This window comes from Octodon degus, unplaced genomic scaffold (genome assembly GCF_000260255.1).
Source record: "Octodon degus isolate 3935 unplaced genomic scaffold, OctDeg1.0 scaffold00178, whole genome shotgun sequence".
NCBI classification, from domain to species: Eukaryota; Metazoa; Chordata; class Mammalia; order Rodentia; family Octodontidae; genus Octodon; species Octodon degus.
This window is the reverse complement of record NW_004524754.1, coordinates 378162-402660: the sequence shown is the minus strand read 5'-3', so window position 1 is coordinate 402660 and position 24499 is coordinate 378162. Positions and strand designations below refer to the sequence as shown.

General features: G+C 51.9%; 4 protein-coding genes across 6 annotated transcripts in view; 2 read left to right on the top strand and 2 right to left on the bottom strand.

The window, feature by feature from the left end:
* Cdca3 (cell division cycle associated 3) overlaps positions 1-1815 on the bottom strand; it is a 4153-nt gene extending 2338 nt beyond the window's left edge. Inside the window, exons 1-6 of the mRNA XM_004643579.2 lie at positions 1760-1815; positions 1399-1523; positions 1043-1172; positions 444-737; positions 214-317; positions 4-92 (exon numbers count right to left, since the gene is read on the bottom strand). Coding sequence (XP_004643636.1) covers positions 4-92; positions 214-317; positions 444-737; positions 1043-1172; positions 1399-1518 — 737 coding nt within the window. The 5' untranslated portion in view covers positions 1519-1523; positions 1760-1815. The remainder of the gene's footprint in view (positions 1-3; positions 93-213; positions 318-443; positions 738-1042; positions 1173-1398; positions 1524-1759) is intronic.
* Positions 1816-2592: 777 nt separating this feature from the next.
* On the top strand, positions 2593-17330 carry Usp5 (ubiquitin specific peptidase 5). 3 transcript variants are annotated; one of them, XM_004643528.2, is made up of 20 exons: positions 2593-2783; positions 5606-5731; positions 6264-6330; positions 6479-6612; positions 6764-6909; positions 7166-7350; positions 7745-7839; positions 9536-9729; positions 10367-10438; positions 11015-11102; positions 11345-11470; positions 11951-12104; positions 12327-12501; positions 12997-13085; positions 14440-14562; positions 15119-15262; positions 15338-15483; positions 15646-15799; positions 16086-16170; positions 16752-17330. In XM_004643528.2, exons 1-20 carry the CDS (start codon positions 2673-2675, stop codon positions 16843-16845), a joined length of 2508 nt encoding a protein of 835 aa, XP_004643585.1. In that variant the 5' UTR covers positions 2593-2672; the 3' UTR covers positions 16846-17330. The 3 variants fall into 3 exon arrangements, with proteins under 3 accessions (XP_004643585.1, XP_004643584.1, XP_023559433.1); XM_004643527.2 differs by having other exon boundaries at positions 14440-14631; XM_023703665.1 differs by lacking the exon at positions 16086-16170 and having other exon boundaries at positions 2595-2783; positions 14440-14631; positions 16752-16844.
* Positions 17331-17919: 589 nt separating this feature from the next.
* On the top strand, positions 17920-21563 carry Tpi1 (triosephosphate isomerase 1). Its single transcript, XM_004643526.3, has 7 exons — positions 17920-18175; positions 19302-19425; positions 19510-19594; positions 19669-19801; positions 20029-20114; positions 20837-20924; positions 21023-21563. Exons 1-7 carry the CDS (start codon positions 17950-17952, stop codon positions 21139-21141), a joined length of 861 nt encoding a protein of 286 aa, XP_004643583.1. The 5' UTR covers positions 17920-17949; the 3' UTR covers positions 21142-21563.
* Positions 21564-22137: 574 nt separating this feature from the next.
* Positions 22138-24499, bottom strand: Spsb2 (splA/ryanodine receptor domain and SOCS box containing 2). Its single transcript, XM_004643525.2, has 3 exons — positions 24354-24499; positions 23367-24110; positions 22138-22479 (listed from the first exon to the last, which is right to left on the bottom strand). The coding sequence occupies exons 2-3, from the start codon at positions 24028-24030 to the stop codon at positions 22352-22354; spliced, it is 792 nt and encodes a 263-aa protein (XP_004643582.1). The 5' UTR covers positions 24031-24110; positions 24354-24499; the 3' UTR covers positions 22138-22351.

Sequence of the window (24499 nt, the reverse complement as noted above, 5' to 3'; positions counted from 1 at the left end):
CGCCCTCCAGTTTTCAGAAGTCGTCCAGTTCCAAGAATGGCTCCTTCCTTTAGTTCCTTAACATTGTCATTCAGGGGAGAAGGCCGCTTGCCCTGCAAAAGGAGGCAGTATACGCAATGGAAGGCTGAGGGGAAGCTGAAAGGGTGCTGTTCAGGGCCTCCCACCCTCTCTGTTGGTTATGTTAGCAATGGCTTTTCCCCTCCCTCCCTTTACCTGTCGAGGTGTCAGGGTCCCAGGAGAGTTGTCATCCTGCAGGATAGTGAGGGGGGGTCTCCCTACCAACTTACTGTTTTGTTTCCGTCTATTACACTTAGAACCTAGGGTGGTTAAAGCAAGAACTCAAAATTAGGGGCTTAGACACTGGCAGCTTAGTTCACTTTTCTCATATTCCTCCATGGATACTATAGTTTTTCTTTTCTGCACCTTGCTCTTGGATTTTGTACCTGAAGGCTGGGGAGTCTCAGGGTCTCGTGCAGGCTTGTCCGAACTCTGGCTGGCCATGGGGATTTCAGTGGGTTGTTTAGCTTCCTCATTGGACAACACCTCTTTAGAGGAAAGCTTGGTCTGGTTCCAAGGTTTCCTCTGGTCCTCCTGAGATAACTGAGTATCCATAGACAAGTCCAGTTCAGCAGGTGAAACTGCTTCCAGGGCCAGAACAGGCTCTGGGAGAAGATTTGATTTTGAGGCTTCAGTCTCAAATACTTCACTCAGTTGTTTCACCAGAGGACTCTCCGGGTCTAGAGGAAAGAACTGAAGTGAGCAGGGACATCCTGTACAAATCATTCAGTAAGGAGGATCCAGGAGCTTAGGATTTACACCCAGATGGGTGAAGGAACACGTCGAGTGAAATCAAGTGTGAAGAGTGAGATAGGAGGTAGGGTGTAGCTCAGTGGTGCGGTACTTGCCTCAAATTCAGAAGGCCCTGAGTTCCTTCCCCAGTACCACAAAAAATAAAAGGAGACTCCTGAGAGGAGAGCTTCACTGACTCTACCCAAAAGCAATAGGTGATAAAGTCATGGGCGTTCCCTGGGCCAACACTCACCAACATTACTGGTCTTCATAGGTGTCCGTGCAATGCCAAGGGTAGGAGAGCGAGGATCTGAGTCCAGGTCCTGCTTAGGATCCTCCAGCTCTTCTCTGGCTGGAAGGCTTGTTTGTGGAGAGCTCTCCACCTGTCAGGACCACAGGCTAGAACAAGTCTGAGTCCTGACCTCTGTCCCCATACTTCTGGTGGGAGTTACTAAGTCCCTTAGATGATCAGCCCATCACAGGAAGATTTAAAATGCAGAAAATAAGGGCTTGGGGGTGTAGTGGCGTCCTAAGTATCAGGTTTGGCAGAAGCCCAAAAATGTAGGCCTCCCCCCCCGCGCCCTCCCCTCCCCCCCCCCGCTCTAGTACCTGGATAGGAGTGCGCTGAATGCCAGCACTTGGCGAGCGAGGGTCCGCTACTCGAGCCAGATGCTTGTTATGTGGTGGAGGCTGCGCTGCAGTGGCTGGGAGGCTCTGGGCTGAGCCCATCTCCACTGGGGTCGGGACAAGGTCCGCAGGATAGAGAGGATGCTCGTGAGAAGTCTCTCGGGTCTTAGTTATTACCGCGACCGTGTACAACCTGTGACCCCAAATCCCCTAATTTTTCCAGTTTCCAGCTGAAGAACCCAGAGGCCTCTGCGGTGTTAACGACTGATGAAGTTTTCTAAAATGTTCATTCTGGGTTCGCTGAGCACTCTAATTTATTCATTATTGTTTTCAAATTACTTACCGTAATTTGAGAGCTCCAACTCTACCTACCGATGCAAACCAGTTTGAAGATGACTTCTCGAAGTTACAAGTTTCAAACTTCCCGCCACGCCCCCTACCTCGACTCTATTGGCTGAGCCAAAGTAGGTTCCTATAGGTCCAGAGTGAGACCCGCCTCCAAGGAGGAAGGCCATTGGCCTCAGAAGATGTCTATCATGAGGATTGTGGGGCCAATGGACTGAGGCTCCCTTGCCTAGGGATGACGCAGACTCGTTCAGTATCTGCTTGTGAGCTGTCCGTCACGAGAATTTGAGGAGTACTAGTCTTCGCTTTTGAGACCTTCTGTGTTAAACTCAAGCCATTTTATTAAACAAAATAGAATAATGAATTATTCCGCGGGTATGCACAAATTCTGTTGGAGTTGTGCTAGTTTTCTTGAGGCGAGAGAAGTACTAATGCTTATTGGTTGACGGGGTTGTCAATCACCACCTTACATTTCCGTCTCATTGGACGGCCTCTTTTCAAATACCAAGCAAATAACTGCCTTTCTACTTTCCTACTGATGACTTCCCAGGGAAGTTTCGAAATCTGGAGGTTTGAACAACTGTTGAGTTTCTGTCCTTGACTTGGAGTCCTCAAGGCTGAACAGCAGCAGCCACGAAGTCCACCTGGCTACCCTACATGCGCTCCAGCCCTGAAAGAGTGGGATTGGTCCCTTTGGCCATCAATTGAATGAAGAGCGCTTCTTATTGGCGTCGGGCGCGAGTAGGGTAGGAGGTGGGGCACTATCCCGCAGGCTGCGTCCAACTGCCATTCTCCCGGGTCTGGCATTCAGCGCATGCGCCTGTCGAGCAGCGCTCATTGGCCAGGAGAGTGGAGGTGGGGGAGTGGGAACGGTGAGAGCCGCCGTGTGTGGTGGAGCTACTGCCGGTGTCATGGCGGAGCTGAGCGAGGAGGCGCTGCTGTCAGTATTACCAACGATCCGGGTCCCCAAGGCTGGCGACCGGGTTCACAAGGATGAGTGCGCCTTTTCCTTCGACACACCGGTAAGCCCCTTCCCCACTCCCGCAGTGAACATGACTTCCTTCCATCGCCGTGGTCATTCTGCCGGGGCCTGTGAGGCTCGGGCCGCCGCCTCCTCGCGGTGCACCTTGGAACCTGTAGTCTCTCGCGCTCCTTTTCCCCGCTACTCTCCATTAGCTGGAGCCTCCGCTTGACTACCGGCCCCGGAAGCCGCTGCGCCCAATCGGCGCGCGCCCGCGCTGCAGTGCATTGTAGGCTTTGTAGTCTCTTGCCGCCCTCACGGTGGTGCGAGTCCGGTGCCGAAGCCCGGCGGTGGACTACATCCCCCAGGCAGACTCGAGAGAGACGGGAGCCGGTCTTTATAGGCGCGTGGCTCTCCGGGTTTTGTAGTCTCATAGGAAAGGAATGGGGCCGACCCCCCCTTGTTATGGTCCCGGGTTGGGAGGGCGTGGACAGCTGTTTTTAGGTGGCGGGTAGTCTGGAAGTGAGCTGAATGAGGTCTGGTTATGAGGAACACCAGCTTAGGCTGCCTCCACCCGTAGCTAATAAGGACAGGGGCAGGGGTGGGTCATGGTGGTGTGAAGGGAGGAAAAGGAAAGGAAAGCTGTAACTTTCTCCTGTACGTGAACTACGGTTGCAGACCCCACACACACACACCCTGCCCATCACTGGGAGCAGAAAGAACCTGTTTCAAAGTATTCCCGGAGAGACACTTTCTGGGAAGATGCTAAGGCCCCTTTTCCATCTCGCTCCCACTCTTGCCTAGTTAGACAAAGCCACCACCCACACCCGTGCTTCACGTTTTGCAGGCTCCACCCAGTACCTTCCTTCGTGCGATTCTACCTTCCTAGGTCACCCTCGACTGAGGCGAGCCGCCAGGCGTGAACTGAGAGGGCAGTAGCTTGGTTGGGATCCGCCCCCCTTCCCAGCCCTCCCCTCAGGCCACTGCTGGGCCTTGCCCAGAGTGTTCAGCCAGACCAGCTCATGGCCTCAAAATTGCAAGTCAGAGTGGAAAGGCTTCATTAATGCATCATTCATGCTCAGTATAGCAGCATGATGTGAGGCCCAGTTCAGGGCCATCACTGAGATTTGTGGTTTGCTGGGCTTTGATCAGGGCCAGATAATGTGCTGCTTCTCTGAAGTCTGGCTTTGGAAGAATAAAAAGAGGAGTAATCTGAGCTGCGCTCCAGGGTTCCCAATCCATGGTGAAACCAGCATCTCTTATTTCCAGCTGAAGAGCTCCCACCTTTTTCCCCTGAGGGAAAGATTTTTCTTAATCACCAGCAGATGGTAGAAGTCTGGATCCCTCTTTACATTTGAATCTTGCCTCTCTCTTTAGTAACTGCTTTGAATAATCAAAAAAGAGGTTTGTATTTTCCTGAAATTTTCCCCTTTCTATCTCCAGTCAAGAGATCTCCAGCGTGACTTAGTTACTTTGCTAACCAACTCCCAGCATATTTAATTATCACAAATTGGGTTCAAGGGAGGAAAAACTTAGTTGATCTCGCTGTGAAGATCAAAATCTATGTATTTAGGGAGTAGTACAGAGAAACTGATAAGACCAAGAACTGCCTTAGACTGTTTTTAATATCACAGAGAAAATGTTCAAGGCCATTGAGACTTTTATTCTGGGAAAAGGATGCCTGTTGCTCAAAGCCTTGAAGGCAAGACTCATTGTCTCCAGTTCCTGTCCCACCTTCACCATCACTCTGTTTGCAAAGGGATGGGTAGACCTGCTCAGCTCTGGGGTGAGCCCGTCTTCTCAGCTGTGATCCTGGGTGGATGCTTGTCTTGCTCAGCCCTTTTGAAGTAATTGTGTAGTAAGTATCTCAGCAGATCTTGCTCAATTGTTCAAAGAGATTGGTGGCTTTGAGGTTGGACGTTAATGGGATGGCAGTGAGGAATCTTTTATTTGTTGGTCCAAGGGGAGGGAAGAGGAAGACATGGCTGGTAACTAGAATGCTGGACTTGATGACCTTCCAGACTGGGGCTGATCTAGCTGTGAGTTGTAAACAAGACATTGTTCCCAGGACAGAAGGAAGAGGACTCAGGATCAGGGCTCAGTTACCAGCAGCATGTGGTAGAGGGAAGGTCTGGCCTGTTGGCAATCTCAGGGTTAGGGGGTACTGTTTAGAGCTGGAATCTGTTCCTCTAGCCTGGAAAATTTTCTAAATTATCAAAATGAAGTAGTGTTTGTTTTTGGAGTCCCAGGCTGGGATCAGTGTATCCCAGGGAAGCTCTGAATGTAATCTCTAGCACTGGAAACCTGGTGTTTGGTCTGCATTTACTTTCTGGATCTTTTGGCCTCAGAAAAGAGGTGAAGCAGTGTGTACAGGTACACACCCATAATCTCAGCACTCAGGATAAGGTAGGATGGTTGCAAGCTCGATGTCAGCCTGGGCTGCACAGTAAGACTGTCTCTCTCTCAAAAAAAAAAAAAAAAAGAGATGAAAGGAGTCCTCAAATTGATTGTGATTGCTGGGGTGTAAAGTCCAGATGAGCAGAGGGAACATGAATGATGACTGAGAGGTGTTGTTTTGTCTGATGTTCTTACCAGTTGTTGGTTAAGTCATAGGAAATGGAGAATCCTAGATTCCAGGTTCTAAAAGACTAGAGAAGAGCCCAGTGTTGTGATGCACACTACTCTATTCCCGGCAGTAGAGGCCAGCATTTGTTTTTGGTTTTTTTTTGCGGTACTGGGGACTCTGCGCTTGCCAGGCAAGCACTTATTCTACTGAGCTATCTCCCCAGCCTGAGGCCAGCGTTTTGAACTCTCAAGTCCTTCCTATCCCAACTCAACCAGGCTTCATCCTCTGTGTTTCTTCTTTTGCCTTGTTTCCTGCAGGAGTCTGAGGGTGGCCTCTACATCTGCATGAACACATTCCTGGGCTTTGGGAAGCAGTATGTGGAGAGACATTTCAACAAGACAGGCCAGCGTGTCTACCTGCATCTCCGGCGGACCCGGCGCCCGGTAGGAACATGGGGTAGGGAGAGGTAGGGTGTATTCAGACATATTCCTTAGGGCACCCAGAGGAAATCTGTCTGTTCCATCCGACACCAGTTTCTCTCTATTTCAGTTTCTCTCTATTTTCTTTTGTGTTGTGGTGACTTACTCCTATCATCCCAGCACTCTGGGAGACTAAGATAGAGATCACAAGTTTGAGCCTAGCTTTGGCATCTTGGCAACTTAAAAATACCCTGTCTTAAGGGTCAGGGAGATGGCTCAATAGAAAGAGCACTTCCCTGGCAAGCTCAAGGGCCTGAATTCAGTCCCTGGTTCTGCCAAAAAAAAAAACAAAAAAAACACCCTGTCTTGTAATAAAAAGGCCTGGGTAATGTAGCTCAGTGCAAAGGCCCCAGGGTTCATTCACCAGAATTGCCCTCCTCCCAAGATATTTTTTAGGATCATTCCATTCTGGGATTAAGCACTCCATCCTCTCTATTGTTCCTGTTTATTTTTCCCTGGTGTTCATTGCTGATCCTGCCCTTCCTATTTGTTACAGAAGGAAGAGGATACTACTGCAGGCACTGGAGACCCGCCCCGTAAGAAGCCCACCCGGCTGGCTATCGGTGAGCACCACTGTTCTCCTGTTCTTTTTCCTGAGCGGCTCTTTTCCTGCTCACAGAGGCTCTAGAGGGAACAAAGTGAGGTGCTGTGTTGGAGGAGGGACATCAACTATAGCATTTGTCCTGTTTTCCCTCTTCCCTGTCTCTCCAGGTGTTGAAGGCGGGTTTGACCTCTCCGAGGAAAAATTTGAATATGACGAGGATGTGAAGATTGTCATTTTGCCAGACTACTTGGAGATTGCCCGGGATGGCTTGGGGGGACTGCCCGACATTGTCCAAGATCGGGTAGGGACATAGTCCACCTTGTGAAAGATTCTAGGTCAGGAGAGGCTAGAGTGGCAATACGGGCAGTACGGGCAAAGCTGAAGATCAAGGGGCAGGGGCAGGGGCAAGTAGGAAGGGGCTAGGGTGCTGTCTGACCTGCTGCTTTTCCCAGGTGACCAGTGCGGTGGAGGCCCTCCTCTCAGCTGACTCAGCTTCCCGAAAGCAGGAGGTGCAGGCCTGGGATGGGGAGGTCCGGCAAGTGTCCAAACATGCCTTCAACCTGAAGCAACTAGACAACCCTGCTCGGATCCCTCCATGGTGAGACCTGACCCCTCCATCTCCAGGCACAATCCCCAGAAAAGGACAAAAAGGATACCTTTTGAGGCAGGGGGTATCCAGTGGGAGAGAGGATAGATAGAGGGATGGAGGGAGACTTGAGGGAGAGATGGACAAAGTGAGGGACATTGAAAAGGAGAAGAAAAAGAGCATGCCCTTGAGCCAGTAGGGGCCTGCAGAGCCCCTCACTCGCGCACCCATGTACTTCGATACACTGATTTCCTTTTCTCTGGGTTAGTGGCTGGAAGTGCTCCAAGTGTGACATGAGGGAGAATCTGTGGCTGAACCTGACAGATGGCTCCATCCTCTGTGGCCGACGCTACTTTGATGGCAGTGGGGGCAACAACCATGCTGTGGAGCACTACAGGGAGACGGGCTACCCGCTAGCTGTCAAGCTGGGGACCATCACACCGGATGGAGCTGGTACTGTTCCCCCTTCCCTGATGTATTTTGGTTGTTACTCATCTTATGTGACAGCAAGAATATATGAATATTCATTTGATAAGAAAATGTGGCATATGAGCTAAATTTTCAATACCCCCAAATCCTAGCCCCTTCCTAGAAGTAGCTATCATTATCTGTTTAGTCAGGGTCCTTTCAAGGAGTTCTTACCCCATACCTTACGCCACTGTTCATTCTAGCTCTCACCCTGTATTCCCTGACGCCCTGTCCTACAGGGTGCCACTGATACTCAAGGGAGCCAAGAGAGTGGTCCTTACAAGTTCAAGCTGACCTTCTATCCAGTGGAGGTCTCTTTGGGCAGGAGGTGAAATAAGTGGCCATACCAGTCCCTGACACTATCTGCTTCCTGCTTTAGATGTGTACTCCTATGATGAAGATGACATGGTCTTAGACCCTAGCTTGGCCGAGCACCTGTCACACTTTGGAATTGACATGCTGAAGATGCAGAAGGTGAGATCCCCATCAGCTTAATATTCTAGTTCTGGCCCCTATGATCCTACTTCCTTACCTGATGCTAAGGTGGGGTTTTGGAGAGCTTCCACAATTAGTCCAGGCCCCAAGATCCATAGGCTTCTCTTGAAGAACTTTCTAGAATCATTTAGTCATTCAATAAATACCATGAAGTACCTACCATTGCTAGTTACTGTGAGTAAAACAGGTATGGTCCTTGCTTGCATAGCCTTATATTCTAGAAAGGCAAGCATTAGTCACATGTATGAATAAGAGAACAGTTACAGACTTGATGGGTGCTACAAAAAAGGGGTGGGGGCACCAGGCATGCCTGTAATCCCAGCTCTTGAGAGGCTGAGGCAGGGGGATCTCTGTAAGTTTGAGGCCAGCCTAGGGTATATAAGTAAGCTCAAGGCCAGCCTGCAGTGTATAGTAAAACCTGGTCTCAAAACCAAAACAGGTTGGGGGTACTATGCCACAGTAGTTTACAGCATGGGGATCTGGCCCAGTCCAGGGTGTCAGAGACCTTTCCTGGGGAACTGCTCCTCCAGATGGTAAGGAAGAGTAACTTTAGGAGAGGAATGTCAGGTAGATGGACTCGTTACATTAAGGCTTCCGGGATAAGTACTTCTGCCCTTCCAGAACTTGAGCAGGATAATGCTCATTGTGCCTCCCTTGATAGAGCCCTTAACACCATGAACCCTGGACTACAGCTGGTACCATCCTAGACTATGGAAGAGATGTTTGGTAGGCTTTTTTTGTTTTGTTTTATTTTGTTCTTTCTTTAAATTTTACTTTTTTCTTTTTTTTTTTTTTGGTGGGGGGGCTTTTTGAGACAGGGTCTTATGCTATGTGGTTTGGGCTGGCCTTGAACTCACTTTGTAGCCCAGGCTGGTCTCCCAACTTGCAATGATCCTTCTGCTCCAGCCTCCTAAGTCTTGAGTGCTGGAATTATAGGTATGTACTACCATACCCGACAAAATTTTACTTTTTTTTTTTTTTTTGGCAGAACCGGGGATTGAACTCAGGCACTTGCACTTGCCAGGGAAGTGCTTATTCCACTGAGCCATCTCCCCGGCCCAAAATTTTACTTTAAAGAGAAAAATAAAATTCTAAACAAGATAATAGAAGAATAACAGTGGTTTAGTTCATTGCATATCATTATCTTTAAATTAATGATTCAGTGTACAAGATACAATCATTTAATTGTCCAAACAATATTAGTGCAAATCTTTCTTTTTCACAAACCTTCCTTTTTTCTTTTTCTTTTTTTTTTTTTAACTGTGCTTTTCTATAAATTAAGAGAAATTTATTTTGGGTGAGGTTTTTTTTTTTTTTAATGTATTTTGTACAGGGTCTACAGGGTCTCATAACGTAGTTTGGACTTGTAGTGATCCTCCTGTTTTTAGCCCCCCAAGCACGCGGGCCGCTGTGCGCCCAGTCTCAATTGCTGCGGTCTCAGGGTGCCCCAGGGGCAGGCTGGCACAGCATGGGGGTGGGGATCAACCCTGGCTGCTGAGCTATCAGGCCAGCCCTTTGCTTCCTTGTTTTTTCGTTTTTTTGAGTTAGCCTCCTGCATACTGGTATTATAGATGTACCAGTATACCAGGCACCCCCACGCCTGGCCTGTGGGAGAGTTCTGTGTAGAAAATACAAAGCTGAGCTCTACCTGTCTGAAGTGCCCTTCCCCACACAGACAGACAAGACGATGACTGAGTTGGAGATCGACATGAATCAGCGGATTGGCGAGTGGGAGCTGATCCAGGAGTCAGGTGTGCCCCTGAAGCCCCTGTTTGGACCTGGCTACACAGGGATCCGGAACCTGGGGAACAGCTGCTATCTCAATTCTGTGGTCCAGGTGCTCTTCAGCATCCCTGACTTCCAGAGGAAGTGAGTGGCCCCTTGCCCGCCATATCCTAGCTCCTCCCTGGTTGCTGCCCTGGAGCTTGTGTGTATGATCTTGGTCTCAGTAGAGTTCCTATTACCCGGTCACTGGCACACTGTGAGAACTCTGCCACTCCCCAGCGCACACCCCCCTGGTGGAGAGGATGCCAAATCCTGGGCTTTCTGACCTGACACATTCACAGGTGGTCTTTACTTTAGGCCAGTGACATCAGAGAAGCACTAACATGGATATGTAGCACTCTAGGGAAAGAGGGCTTGACGTACTAAGGTAGAAGAAAGGCAAATTCTTAGCATAAGTTTGAGTTTACTCTCCACCTGGGAAGCAATAAGAATGTGCCAAGAAGCTCTGCCCAGCAGAAAGTGAACTCTGTGCACCCTGCTTCTGGCAGTCTTCCTCCTTCGCTGGCTCTGAATTGAGGAGAAGGTGGGGAGAGTGCCTCCAAGCATGCTGCATGCTGACCTAGGGCAAGGTGGAGGGGACAGACTGCTGACAGGCGTGGACTCTTAAGGACCAGCCTGCCTGCCCATGCTGAGGGGAGCATGATCACAAAATATGTAAAGGCTCCCTTCCTTGGCCTTGGTGCTAGCTGAGCCCTCCAGTCCTCCTTCCTTTGACTCTCAGGTATGTGGACAAACTCGAGAAGATCTTCCAGAGCGCTCCCACGGACCCTACCCAGGACTTCAGCACCCAGGTGTATGTACCCAGGTCTTGTGTACAAGGCTTTTGAGAGCCTCACAGCCCATATGCCTTCTTCCCCACAGCCACCTGGGTGGTAGACCCTACCCAGGACTTCAGCACCCAGGTGTATGTACCCAGGTCCTGTGTACAAGGCTTTTGAGAGCCTCACAGCCCATATGCCTTCTTCCCCACAGCCACCTGGGTGGTAGCTAGAAGCTTTTGGGTAGTTGTTTCTGGACATTGTCTCTGTCCCAAGCTGGGTTTCTGCCCAATGTAAGGCTGTTCTTTTTTGTTGGTATGCTAGGCATTGAACCCAGGGCCTTGTGCATGTTGGGCAAGTGCTCTGCTCCTAAACTATACATCCATTCCTTTTTATTTTGAGACAGGGTCTCACTAAGGGTCTTGCAGGCTAGGCTTGAACTTGAAATCCTCCTCCTTCAGCCTCCTGAGTAGCTGGAATTATAGGTGTGGACAACTATGCTCAACTATTTTTTTATAGGAACAAGTCAAGTCAGGGAGGAAAAGAGACAGTGTAGCTATAATGATCTTTCATTGGCTGAAGCTAAGTAGCTTTCTTGGCTGTTCGTTCAGAGCCAAGCTGGGCCATGGTCTTCTCTCTGGAGAGTATTCCAAGCCTGTCCCAGAGTCCGGTGATGGGGAGCAAGTGCCAGAACAAAAGGTAATGTGGAATTCCGTTGCTTTCAGGCTTTGTAACTATGGGGAAACTGAGGTTTCAGAGGTAACTATCAGCCACTTGAGAGCTGGGGATAGAGCTTGGTGGTACAGCATTTGCCAAGCATGCACAAGGTGCTATGTTTAATCCCCAGTCCCTCCCCACCAAAGGTATTTTAAACAAGAAAAGAAAAAGCTCTTCTTTATAACTTCTGAGCTCCATCTACATCTCTGCCCTGGCTCTGCTAGGAAGTGCAAGATGGTATCGCTCCTCGGATGTTCAAGGCCCTCATTGGCAAGGGCCACCCTGAGTTCTCTACCAACCGGCAGCAGGATGCCCAGGAGTTCTTCCTGCACCTTATCAACATGGTGGAGGTAAGGATTGGGTGGTTACATCGCTGTGTATGCCTGTACTGCACCTCTCATCCCACGCATCCCTTCCTCCCATTGCCCTACCCTGTCCCATCTCTACCCAAGTCAGCTTCTCCTGAGCTGCCCTGTGAGCAGGCTTTGTACCTGAGAAGTCAAGACGCACAAGGACCCTTAGCTGAGACAGGCATGCAGCCTGATGAAGTCATGTACACTCAGAGAAAACAACTCAGGCATGGGCGTGTGGCTCAGTGACAGACCACATACCTAGCATACATGAGGCCTTGGCTTCCATCACCATCACTGCAAGGAGAAGGAAGGAAAAAGAGAAAGACATGAGAAAATGTACCACTTACAAGGAAAAACAAGCATCTTCCCAAAGAGTCACTCAGTGCTATGATGGGCCAGAATGGGGGCTGGAGGATGGCTGGTGAGAGGAAGCTGTACCCTCTCCTGTATCCCCATGCTCCTGCCTCTTTCCCATAGAGGAATTGCCGGAGCTCCGAAAACCCTAATGAAGTATTCCGCTTCTTGGTGGAGGAGAAGATCAAGTGCCTGGCCACAGAGAAGGTGAAGTACACCCAGCGAGTTGACTACATCATGCAGCTGCCTGTGCCCATGGATGCCGCCCTTAACAAAGGTAGGCTGCCCCTCCACAAGGCCTTGTGTGCCTGGCAGCTGAGGTTGGTGAGTGCACTGGGTACACAGGTTTTTGATAGCATTGTGTTGAGATGGAAAGGCAAAGTGAAAAGGACCATTGTCTAGACTTTGGGAAGGTGGAGGAATGTGCTGGAGCAGTCTTGAGACTGAGGTGGGAAGAGGCAGCACTCTTTAAGGACATGCTACCTGATTGTCTCACCAGAGGAGCTTCTAGAGTATGAGGAGAAGAAGCGGCAGGCTGAAGAGGAGAAGATTCCACTGCCAGAGCTGGTTCGAGCCCAGGTGCCCTTCAGCTCCTGCCTGGAGGCTTATGGGGCCCCAGAACAGGTGGATGACTTCTGGAGCACGGCCCTGCAGGCCAAGTCGGTAGCTGTCAAGTAAGTCCTGGCCTGGGTGCAGGCTGCAGGCTGCAGCAGGGCAATCCTCCCAGACACAGCTGCCTCTTGCCTGTTGATGCTTTCATCCATTTTGCTTGGGATCTCAGGGTTGAATCTTCCAGGGCTGGTTATCCTTCCCTGAGGGAACCAAGAGGCCCTCACAATGGTAGACACAGTAATGACCTTGCCTTGTCACCTTTTCCTGCCTTACCAGTTTTTTTCCAAGAATGTAGTTTTTTTCCCCTTCATTGTGGCACTTAATGTCAGCTGAGGATTTTCATGGTCACAGAGCCAGGAAGAATGAGGCTCTACATTTGAACTGCCAGCAGATGGTCCACTTTTCAGCCTGGCCGTTGGTCCCTGCAGGAGTGCACTGGTTTCCAGGACGAGGCCTCTAGCTCTTTGTGCTCTGTCAGAAGCATTCAAGACCCAGGGTGAGGGTTTTGAGAGGAGAGATTGCAGTCCTTGAGTACAAGCACCTTCTTTCTTCCCTAGGACCACACGGTTTGCTTCATTCCCTGACTACCTGGTTATCCAGATCAAGAAGTTCACCTTCGGCTTAGACTGGGTGCCCAAGAAACTGGGTATGATGGCCGGGCTGAGGGCGGTGAAGCAGGCCGTGCTAGAAAACAAAGGGCTGTAGCTCATGTCAATCAATGTTTCTCAAACTTCTCAGAAAAAGGAAAATTTAATCCTAAATGTTTCAAAATGCAACGGGTTTGAAAAGCACTAAAACTGTTGAATCTTTTTCCCCCCCAGATGGGTTCTTGCTTTATAGCCCAGGGTAGCCTCAAACTTGCAGTCTACCTATCTTAGCTGCCAAGTGGTAGTATCATAGCACTAGATCATAGCTGTCTGCCATAAAGCTTGGCTATGTTTATTTCTTTCTTTCTTTTTTTCTTTGTGGAATCAGCCCTTGCACTTGCCAGGGAAGCACTTACTCTACTGAGCCATCTCCCAGGTCCCTTCTATTTGTTTGTTTGTTTCTTTCTTTTTTTAGTGTATTTGGTGCAGGGTCTCACTACTCAGCTCAGACTCGTAGTGATCCTCCTATTTTCAGCCTCCCCAGCGCTGGAATTACAGGCGTGCACCACCAGGCCCAGTCTCAGTGGCTGCTCAATGCGCAACATGTGGTGCCGGGTATCAAACCCTGGTCCCTGTGCTTGCCTAAGCAGGTGCTTAGTCTGCTGAGCTATCTCACTGGCCTTTCAATTTGTTTTATTTTATAGTTAGGATTTACAACTGATAATTTTTTTGTGGTTTTAGTTTTTTAATTAGTCTTTTCATTTTGATAATTTTGAAACAGTCTGCCCAAGTCTTACAGGATATTAAGTTAAAAACTGCTGATTTACTTTCATTTCCTTAGTCCCTTTGTTTCACCAGCTGAAGGCCCTGTTTTTCAGTAGCTCTTAGTGGTAGATCCAACTTCTGCACTCACATTTCTGTGATGCTGTGGTGCCTGAAGCTGGTACTGCACTCAGTAATTCCTTTTTTTTTTTTTTTTTTTTTTTGGTGGAACCAGGGATTGAACTCAGGCCCTTGCACTTGCCACGGAAGCTGCACTCACTCAGTAATTCCTGCTTGCTGAGCAGTGCCAGGCTATGGCGCAAGGCCTTGAGAGTTACAAAGTGGTTTGTTTGTTTTTTTATTTAAGTTCATTGGGGCCAGGAGATAGCTCAGCAGCTTTAGCAACTGCCTGACAAGCACAAGGCCCTGAGTTCAATCTCTGGTACAAAAGAAAGAGAGAGAGGGAGGGAGGGAGGGAAAGAAAAATTTGTTTAAGTTCATTGGTATAATTTAGGTATATTATAATATATTCATCATAGGGAATCTATACTTGTACGAGTTAGACCTTAATTTGTCTTTCTTTTTCCTACAAAGTTTTTGCAGGCGGCCTCAGGGGTTGTTAAGGTGATCCTTCCGCTTTTCTGATTGCAGATGTATCCATTGAGATGCCAGAAGAGCTAGACATCTCTCAGCTGAGGGGTACAGGGCTGCAGCCAGGAGAGGAGGAGCTGCCTGACATTGCCCCACCCCTGGTCACTCCGGATGAGCCCAAAGGTAGCCTTGGTTTCTATGGCAACGAAGACGAAGACTCCTTCTGCTCCCCTCACTTCTCCTCTCCAACATGTTAGTGACTCTTCTTCCTGCCTGTGTCTCTCCTTTGCTAATGGGGGCCTCTGCCTTGCTTCCCCAAACCCTGTCCTTTGTGTTTCTACTGTCCTCCCTTTCACATTTCCTCTGCCCTCCTTTGATGGACGTGGGGGCCAACCAGAACACTCCCAGCCACATTCTGCGTTTGGGTAGCAGTGACATTGGCCTAACTGCCTCCCTCTACCCTTCTTACCACCTTAGTTTGGGGGAGTGGGGACATCTTACTTTAGAAATGGGGCCCACTGGGAGAATAGCAGGAAAGTGATAATCTTTGTGGTGCTCTGTGCACATTATAGTTTGTGTTCCTTTTAGTTCTAGGCGAAAGTACTGTCCATAGAAGAAAAATGCATGGAATGGGTGATTGGAATGGGTGATGGGGGCCCAGCATGTGGGAGGAAAAATTGGTACATAGAAGTCATGGCCCCAGTAGTCAGGTCATGGTACCCCTGTTTCCCTCTTGCAGCACCCATGTTGGACGAATCTGTCATCATACAGCTGGTGGAAATGGGCTTTCCTATGGATGCTTGCCGCAAAGCCGTGTACTACACAGGCAACAGTGGGGCTGAAGCTGCCATGAACTGGGTCATGTCACACATGGATGATCCGGGTAGGCAGGAGCAGGTGGCAGGGGGATCAGGGTCTCCATCCTCCCACACACATTTTAACCCTTCCACATCCACAGATTTTGCAAACCCCCTCATCCTGCCCGGCTCCAGTGGGCCTGGCTCCACAAGTGCTGCAGCTGACCCCCCACCAGAGGACTGTGTGACTACCATCGTGTCCATGGGCTTCTCCAGGGACCAGGCCCTGAAAGCTCTGCGGGCCACGGTATGGTTAGCCTGGTAAAGAGCAGAAGCCCCTGGGGAGAAGTGGGTGGGTCTGAGGTCTTAGGTGAAGAGGATCCAGGGATCAAGGCTGAGGGGTGTGCTCAGTGGCTGCAGCAGCGAGCTGAGGCTGGTTCAGAAAAATAACACTTCTCTCCTTTCCAAGAATAATAGTTTGGAACGGGCGGTGGACTGGATCTTCAGTCATATTGATGATCTGGATGCAGAGGCAGCCATGGACATCTCCGAGGGCCGCTCAGCTGCAGACTCCATCTCTGAGTCTGTGCCAGTGGGACCTAAAGTCCGGGATGGCCCTGGAAGTGAGTGTTCCCTGAAGTAAGACAGACCTAGTGCTATCTACCACTGTGGAACACCAGGGCACTCACTCCAAACAGCTCTGCTTTCCTCAGGTCAGAGGGTTCTGAAACCTCTTTCCATGGACAGGACTTTTAAGGGTGGGATCTAGCAGGCTGAAGTAGCTTTAGTCCGACATGCCCCTACATCCCCCACATCTGCTCGGAGTTTGAGCTGTTACGAACCTCTCGGGACTGTTCCTCAAGGGTCCTTCTGTTTTCCCCTCTGCCTTCTGTCTGTCTCATTCCCCAGAGTATCAGCTCTTTGCCTTCATTAGTCACATGGGCACCTCCACCATGTGTGGTCACTACGTCTGCCACATCAAGAAGGAAGGCAGGTGAGGGCTGGCCGTGTGCAGTGTGAGTGAGAGGTGGCGGCGGTGGGAGTGAGGAGGGGCAACTGGACATCCCTAGGGGTCTTCACGACCACCTGAGGGATATAATACACCCAAAGCTGGGAGGACTCATTGCCTCAGAGACAGGCAGACTACAACTTGGGGGCTGAATCTGGCCACCTGCTTCGGCCAGTGGCATTTGACTGGACAGCCACTGGTTGTTTCTATATTGCCTGTGAGCCTTTGTATGTGGCAACAGGAAAGCTGAGTAGTTGCATCAGACCAGAAGTCCTGCAAAACCAAAAATGCTGACTGGCTTAGAAAGTCTGCTGTCCCTGCCTCCCAGGGCTGTGTGAAGGGTGGCTGGAAGCAGAGGGTCTGAAGACACCAAAGTTGGAAGCAACCCTTATTAGATCCAGAAACTCCAGACCACAGCAGCCGGACTCCCTCGGGAATCCAGGCAGAGAATGCTGGCAGTTTTGCCCCAGGAGCTCTCCCAACCCCAGGGGCTGGCTGAGAGATGAAGGTGGTGCGACTTGGAATGCAGGTTGTACATCATTTTCCATCCCTTCCCACCTCCCCAGATGGGTGATCTACAACGACCAGAAAGTGTGTGCCTCTGAGAAGCCACCCAAGGACCTGGGCTACATCTACTTCTACCAGAGAGTGGCCAGCTAAGACCCTGCCCCACGCCCTCCACGGAGGCCAAGGGACAGACCAGTGGGCACGAGGACCAGGGCCTGTAGCCCCTGCTCTGCACCTTTTTCTTCTGTCCCCAGCAGCAAGGAAGGAAGATGCTGGAGGCCATAGGAAAAATGGCCATGCAAAGCAGAGGGCACTGGAGTAGCAGGGGCTAGGGCAGGGCCCACTGCCTACTTGTAAAGAGACTTGCTTCCCCTGCCCCAGCTGCCCTGACCAGCCCTGGCAAGGGGGTCTGACTTGGGTGCTGTGGGTGTGGCTTTGTGCATCCTCTTCCAGGGGAGGGAGGTCTGCCCTCCCCTGCCCCTATGTGTTCACTCCTGTTTGGGTAAGGAGGGATGTGAGGGACATGGGGACCCCACCTTGCCCTCCTGCCTCAATCCCCTCCCCCCAATCCTGTCTCTTCCTTGTCCTCTGGAAAATGCCAAATTACACGATGTGAATAAAAGTACAATGGGAAACCATCCTGTTCTGTACCTTGGTGGAATCTTGGTGGATCTTGGGGAAGATCAGGAAGCTCAGGTTTGTCCTGTGCCCCTCCCCAGTAGAGTATGAAATGGGGAAGTGGACTAGAGTGACTGTGAAGTGCAACCAAAGGAAAGGGGGGGCCCTGCCTGAGTGTTTTACAAAACGCTTGGTGGCTCGTGGGTTTCACTTGGGCCAGCTAGGGCGGAACTGGGCTATTGGGATGGAGGAGACTGTCCGCACCCTTGCAGGGGGGTTCAGGTGTGAGGCCGTGGCCTGCCCCTTCCTCTATTTGGCATCTGCGGTCAGCCCCAGGTCACCTGCGGAGCGGTAGGGCAGAACTACTATGGGAGCAGGGACTATCCCAGGGCTGGAGCACCTGTCGATGCTCCCCAGGGGCGAGCTGAGCCACACTCAGATTGCTGCTCCACGTAGGACTTCTATCTGGAGCCTGCGGGGCTGAAGTGGAGTAGTAGGCTTCCTGAGCACAGGTGCTCACCCACCGAGTCAGGAACAGAGGCAGGAGTGCCCAGCTCCATCCTTGGAACGCACGTTGCTAGGCCGGGGACGCTGGAACTCGGCGGCGGCGGAGCTGGCGCGGCGGCGGGGCGGGGCACGATGGCAGGGGGCGGGCGAGAGGCGGGCTTCTGCTTCGCCAGCCTCTACATAAGCGGGCAGTGGCCGCAGCTGCGCGCTGATCCTGACCTTCAGTGTGTCGGCACCAGCACTATGGCACCGTCCAGGAAGTTCTTCGTGGGGGGCAACTGGAAGATGAACGGACGGAAGAACACCCTGGGGGAGCTCATCAACACCCTGAACGCCGCCAAGGTGCCTGCAGACACTGGTGAGTGCTCTGCGAGAGCCATGGGGCCTAGTAGGCTCGGGCGTGATGGCGCCCTCTCCAGGTCCCCAAGCCGGGATCCACGCGGACCCGGTTGCCGGGCTGACGGGCGGGGATGTTGGGTTTCTGCAGCAGCCCTACAGCCCCGGGGCCCGAGCTGTATCAAGGGGAAGAACATTTGCAGGGAAGAGAGCATTTACGGCCTATAGGGCGGGAAGGGGCTGCCTAGGTCCTCTGGAGGAAGACACTCTCGGTCCAGTACTGGGGCCCCGCAGGCCCAGAGCTGGTGAAGGAATGGAGCCTGAGCCCATCGGGCGATCGCGAGAAGCAGCTTGAGCCGCGATATGTTAGGAAGGAGGCTGGATTCGCTCTCGCGCTCCCCGCTACCTGTCCCAGCAACCCGCCCTCTCGCTCCTCCATGCAAAGGCGCACGTAGCCGAAGGCTCCTCCCCATGCCTCAGGGTCGCAGATCCCTACCCCTCTGCAGCCACTGCTACTAGACTCGCTTTCCGCAGCAGGGGTTTGAGCTAGTACTAAACAGGCTGAACCCTTTGGGAATGGAGAGAGGTCTCTTAGCTTCCCGAACGTGGAACGGGAGAGTACAAGGCCTCTGTGAGCTAATGGACTCCCGGCCCACTAGCAAAGTGCTGCCCTCCATTCCCCGCCCACCTAAATCACCGAGCCACGAGTCTGGTCACAGGGGCAACCCTTTCTCTCTTAATCCCCAAAGACACAAATACACAGCAGGAGTCAGCTCCTACTCCTATTGCTGAAAATCTGTGCTTTGTTGGGTAAGGGGGTGTGGACTATTTTAGAAGTGAATCAGGGTTAACCCCCAGAGAATGCTGAGTCTGAGAGGTGCCCATGCCCAGAATAGCCCAAGGAAATTGAAGCCACAGCTGTTTAAAGAGCAGAGGGCAGGGTGAGAGCTGTAGCCCGTCGGGGGCGTTTGGATGGCTCCGGAGTTGGGTGCAGGCCCAGGCTGAGCTGGGAAGTGAACAAAGGTCATCCAGCTGGGGTGAAAAGAAGAGAGCAGAAGTAAGGAGGGAGGGAGTGCTGGGGGACTCTTGGCGTGTGTGTGTGGGGGGGCTTTTGTGAATCTCATCTGTTGCCACCATCTCATGCCCAGAGGTGGTTTGTGCGCCCCCCACTGCCTACATCGACTTCGCGCGACAGAAGCTGGATCCCAAGATAGCTGTGGCTGCGCAGAACTGCTACAAAGTGACTAATGGGGCCTTCACTGGGGAGATCAGGTGAGAGGGATGGAGTAGGTACATAGCTCAAGGGAAAACCACAAGGTAGGCTCCCTCCTGAATTTAGCTTATCTATTCCCTCAGCCCTGGTATGATCAAAGACCTTGGAGCCACATGGGTAGTCCTGGGCCACTCGGAGAGAAGGCACGTTTTTGGGGAGTCAGATGAGGTGAGTGGTGACCCGGACAGAATGTAGGAGATGCCCTATTTCTAGAAGGTCTTACCAGGTCTGTTCCTTAACAGCTGATTGGACAGAAGGTGGCCCACGCCCTCGCAGAGGGACTAGGAGTAATTGCCTGCATCGGGGAGAAGCTTGATGAAAGGGAAGCTGGCATCACGGAGAAGGTCGTTTTTGAGCAAACCAAGGTCATCTCAGGTATCTCCAGAGAAAGTTTGTGCCTTGGAGGGGTGGGCAGAGACAGAAGGTGTGGGAGTCACACACCCTTCAGCCTGCCTTAAGGAGGGTTCCTTGCTTCCTCTGCATTTTTATGTCCCTGACATTAGATGCCACGCAGAGATTCCTCAAAGCCACCAGGGGGCAGTAGGCCATGTTTCCTCTGGATAGCACTTTCATAGTCACCCTTTATGATCTCTGTCCTACAGATAACGTGAAGGACTGGAGCAAGGTAGTGTTGGCCTATGAACCTGTGTGGGCCATTGGCACCGGCAAGACGGCAACACCTCAACAGGTACCTGGGCCCGGGAGTCCTGCCCTCATCCTGTCTTGCCTCAGAACCAAATAGAGACCATCTGGGCCAGCCTCTCATTTTGTTTTATTTTTAAAGAGGCATAAGATGGATTTATCATAGGAAGAGCACACACTCCAGTGGAGTTCGGGTGCTCAAAGACGAGGTGCAGTACAGTTGGGACCTGGGGATTTTTGTGTACTTTGGGTGGTAGAAATTTAGAATTCCATAATTTCAGTCTTAGTCAAAGAGGCTGGGAGAGGACCACCCACTCTTGGTGAGCTATTCCTGTGGGCAGTGCGAGGATAGCCCCTTGTGGGTGAAAGAGGGCCATGTGCAAGTAAAGTGGAACAGGCAGATCCTTTTGCAGCTAGGAGCCTCCCAAGTTTGCAGTTTGGGGAGAAAGAAAAAGCTGAACACAGGCTTGTGTTCTGAAGCTGCAGTTATTCTTTAATGGATAACTTAAAATTTGAATTTCTTTGTCTCCTTCTTGCCTATTCTGTCCTCCCTAAGCCACTCATTTTAAAGGTGGAACCCCAAAGCCTAGAGGGATATGGAGACTTATTCCAGGGCATCCATTCCAGGGCCTGTTTGGGATGAGAACCTTGGCATTCCAACTCGGGTCCCAAGGTTCTTGCTTGGGAACCAAACTAACTACTGGTGCCAGGGAATTTCCTGTTTGGCTGAGAAGCAAGATAGGTCCTACTTAGTCTTTCTCATTCTAGGCCCAGGAGGTACACGAGAAGCTCCGGGGATGGCTTAAGTCCAATGTCTCTGATGCAGTGGCTCAGAGCACCAGGATCATTTACGGAGGTGAGTGGCATTAGCATCCCACCTGGGGGGGGGGGGGTGGAGCCCCCTTAGGCATGGGGGCAGGGATAGAATGCACTCACCTTTCTCCCCCTTCCCAGGTTCTGTGACTGGGGCAACCTGCAAAGAGCTGGCAAGCCAGCCTGATGTGGATGGCTTCCTTGTGGGCGGTGCTTCCCTCAAGCCCGAATTTGTGGACATCATCAATGCCAAACACTGAGTGCCATCATTTGCCCTACCCTTTCTGCTAAGCCAGGGGACAGACAGCCTGGAAGCCCATCACTGCCCCTCCCCCATGCTTCTGATGATGTCATCTGCCCTCTAGCAGCCCAATGGAGTGCACGTTCCTTGAGTGTTTACACCTCCCCATAATGATTGGGACCGGGACCAGACCAATCCTTTCACCACTTACTGGGATTAGAGCTGCAAGGTAGCTTCTCCTAGGCTTAGAGACAGGAGTGGAGCTTGCTCATGGTCCCCCTCGGGCCCTGCTGAGGGCAGTAGAGAAGTCATCCTCTCCATCACTCCTTGATAGTCCTCCTTCAAGAGGCAGAGATGCTCCCCTCCCACAGGGCTGACCCCGTGTGTGCTGTGTCTGCACACTGTCTCACATGTAAGGGAAATAAACACCTAGCACTAAGACCTGTGCTTGACTTTCACTGTACTTGCCTATATTTATTATTATTTTTTTTAATTTTATTTGTGTGTGTGTGTGGCCAGCTCAGCCCACCAGGGGGCGGGGCTGGCTGGCATGTGGTGCTGGGGGATTGAACCATGGTCCCTTTGCTTTGCTAAGCTTGTTCTAAGTAGGTGCTTTAGACCACTGAGCCATCTCACCAGCCCCTTTATTTATTATTTTTTGAGACAGAGACTTCCTACATAGTTTAGGCTGGCCTTAAACTCATAGGCTGACCCTCCTGCCTCAGCTTCCCTAGTGCTGGGATTACAGTTCTGTGCTACCACATATAGCAATTTTTTTTTTTTTTTTGGTGGAACCCGGGATTGAACTCAGGCCCTGGTGCTTGCCAGGGAAGTGCTTATTCCACTGAGCCATCTCCCCGGGCCCTTGCAATCTCCTTTTTAAGGCAGTCACAGGACTTCATCACTTGTGGAAAAAAGAATAGCAAAACCAAATAACCATGAATAGATTTCTATAACATATCTTTTTTTTATCTTTTTAACGTTTTCTTTTTTGGGGGGTACAGGGAATCAAATTCAGGACCTCATGCTTGCTAGGCAGGCACTGTACCACTGAGCTAAATCCCCAGCCCACCTTATTTTTACTTGAAAAAGATCTTGAATACCCAGCTTTGTACAGCCTGGAATATCTTCTCACCAGGCTGGTCTGGGTGCCTGTGGTCCTGTTGAGCTCCCCAGAGCAGAAAGCGCCCAGCCTTCACTGGCTCTATAGATCCAGGATTGGGGTGGTATCACTGGTAGAGCAGGTATCGCTTCATGGCAAGGGGCAAGGGCAGAGTAGACACTTGGCCAAGCCGGGTATCCCCCAGGGTGTGGCGCACACACAGGCGGCTCAGGTGCAGAAGGGAGTGTGGCTCCGCTGGGGGAGAGAAGGAAGGGAGGTTAAGCAGAGTGTAGGTATGGTCAGTCCTCACACTGCAAGATCCTGCCTAGCTTCTGCTTTCCTGCTCGAGCCTGTCTCTTCCCTGCTGAGGGAGATTTTGGGCTCTTGGGAGTTATGTATTGCCCGTCCCTAGTCTTCCGGAGGTAGACTCCAAAGTCCCTCCAAGCAGCAGGCCAAGGTAGGTCCTAGGCAGAGCTGGCTCAGGATTGGATTCCAGAAAGGCCATTAGAGCTGGTCTTAGGAAGCAAAACGAAGGCTGACCTTTCTCCACTGTGCTCCCTGTGGGTGACAGAAGGATAGGCATTTGTCCTCTGCTGAGGCCATCAACTGCCAGAGCCAGCTATCAGTCCTGGCCTCAGTTCTGCAGGAGGCACATCCCCTGTGGCCCCACTCAAAGCCTGGCTCTGCTTTCCTTCCTGGTACCCAGGCCTCCCCTGTGGCTTCATCCTGGGGTTTGAAGAAGGAAGTAGCTGTGTGGCCCAGAAACATCAGAGCCCAGCAAATGTACTATACTGGGTACCTGGCACTGCCAGTCCTTTGTCTTTTGGGGGGTTGTACATCTAGCCCACTTACTTGTTTCAATACTTGTCCCTTCTTTCAGGAGCTGGTGGTGTCTTCTATTAAGTCCCAATCCTCCCTCCCTCCATCCTGTGGGGTCACCACTTAATAGAAAAGAACTCGAACATTGCTTTCCCAAGCTCGGTTTTATCTGTTGCTGGCGGACTGAATTAGACCCTCAGCCATTCGTGGCCCTGAATAGACTGGTCCAGTCAGGACCCACCCACACTGTCCTCCAACTTTGAGTTTCCATCCCAACCGCTGCCACCAGTGAGTCCTCTCCCCACACTTGTCCCTGGCCTCACCTCTCCTCTCGCCCAGGTAGCGGATGCGGACCTGGCATTGGCCCCAGACTGCGCTTACAGCGGGATAGAGGGTCCTGCCCTTCAGTCCGCGGAAGGCTGGCCCCAGGTAGGTGCCCCCAACAGCGTAGCCCAGAGTTCCCTCCTCCATGTCCAGTACCACCATCAGCCTCTCCGGCACCACCAGCTGCTCACCCTGAGGTCGGGCTGGATACCGCGGAGCGTCAGACCCCTTACTCTGGTGGTACAGCTTCCCTCGCCCGATGTCCCAACCCCACGACTCGCTGTTGCTGCCCAGCAGCGCCGCATAGTGGTCAGCCTGAAGTGGGGCGCTGGCCGTGGCCACGCCCACCACGGCGTGAGTGCCCCTCTGCTCCCGCGGCCAGCTGATCTCCCAGGCGTGCAGGCCCCGCGAGTAGCCCCTCTTTCCCCGTGCCCCATCCGTGCTCTGGGCCACCGGCCGCCGCTCAAAGCACAGACCCCCTTCCTTGACCACAATGTTCTCGGAGCAGTCCTTGGGGTTCCAGCCGTGGTTCCTTTGGGCCCTCAGATCAAGAGGGGGAGCCGACAGGAGCTCCTCCAAGCCCTCCGGACAAGAGAGGTCAGGGTAGAGGGCCTGCGGGGTGGGGGTGCTGCTACCGCCCCCTGCCAGGGCCGTCTGGCCCATGGAGGTGTGCAGCCGACTGACTCCCCCGGAGAGTCTTGCTGGACGCCTCTCTTGTAAGTGGAGCTCCCAGAAGGACTGACCTGGAGGGGAAATAGGAGGGGAAAAGGACTGAAGCGCAGTACCTTGGGGAGGGGTCCTCACCTAGGCGCCCTGTCCTTTCCCCATGCGCAGACCGGCCCGCGACCCCAAAGCACTTGGGTCCATCACCCTGCCTGCACCCCATCTGTGCCGCGTCGCACGAGACGCCAAGTCCGCCCTCTTCCGACCTCACCATGGGCCGCCCCCCGTGGCCGCCCTAAACTACTGCCGCCATCGTCCCCAACCTCGCCTGGCCTCCCTCCTGGCCGGGGGCCGCGGATCTCGGGAGGAAGCGGAGAGACGCGCAGAAGCACCGGGATCTGTGGACACCGCTTCCGCCTGCAGTGCTGAGCCTCGCCCCCCGGCGGTTAACCCGCCAGTCACCGCTCAG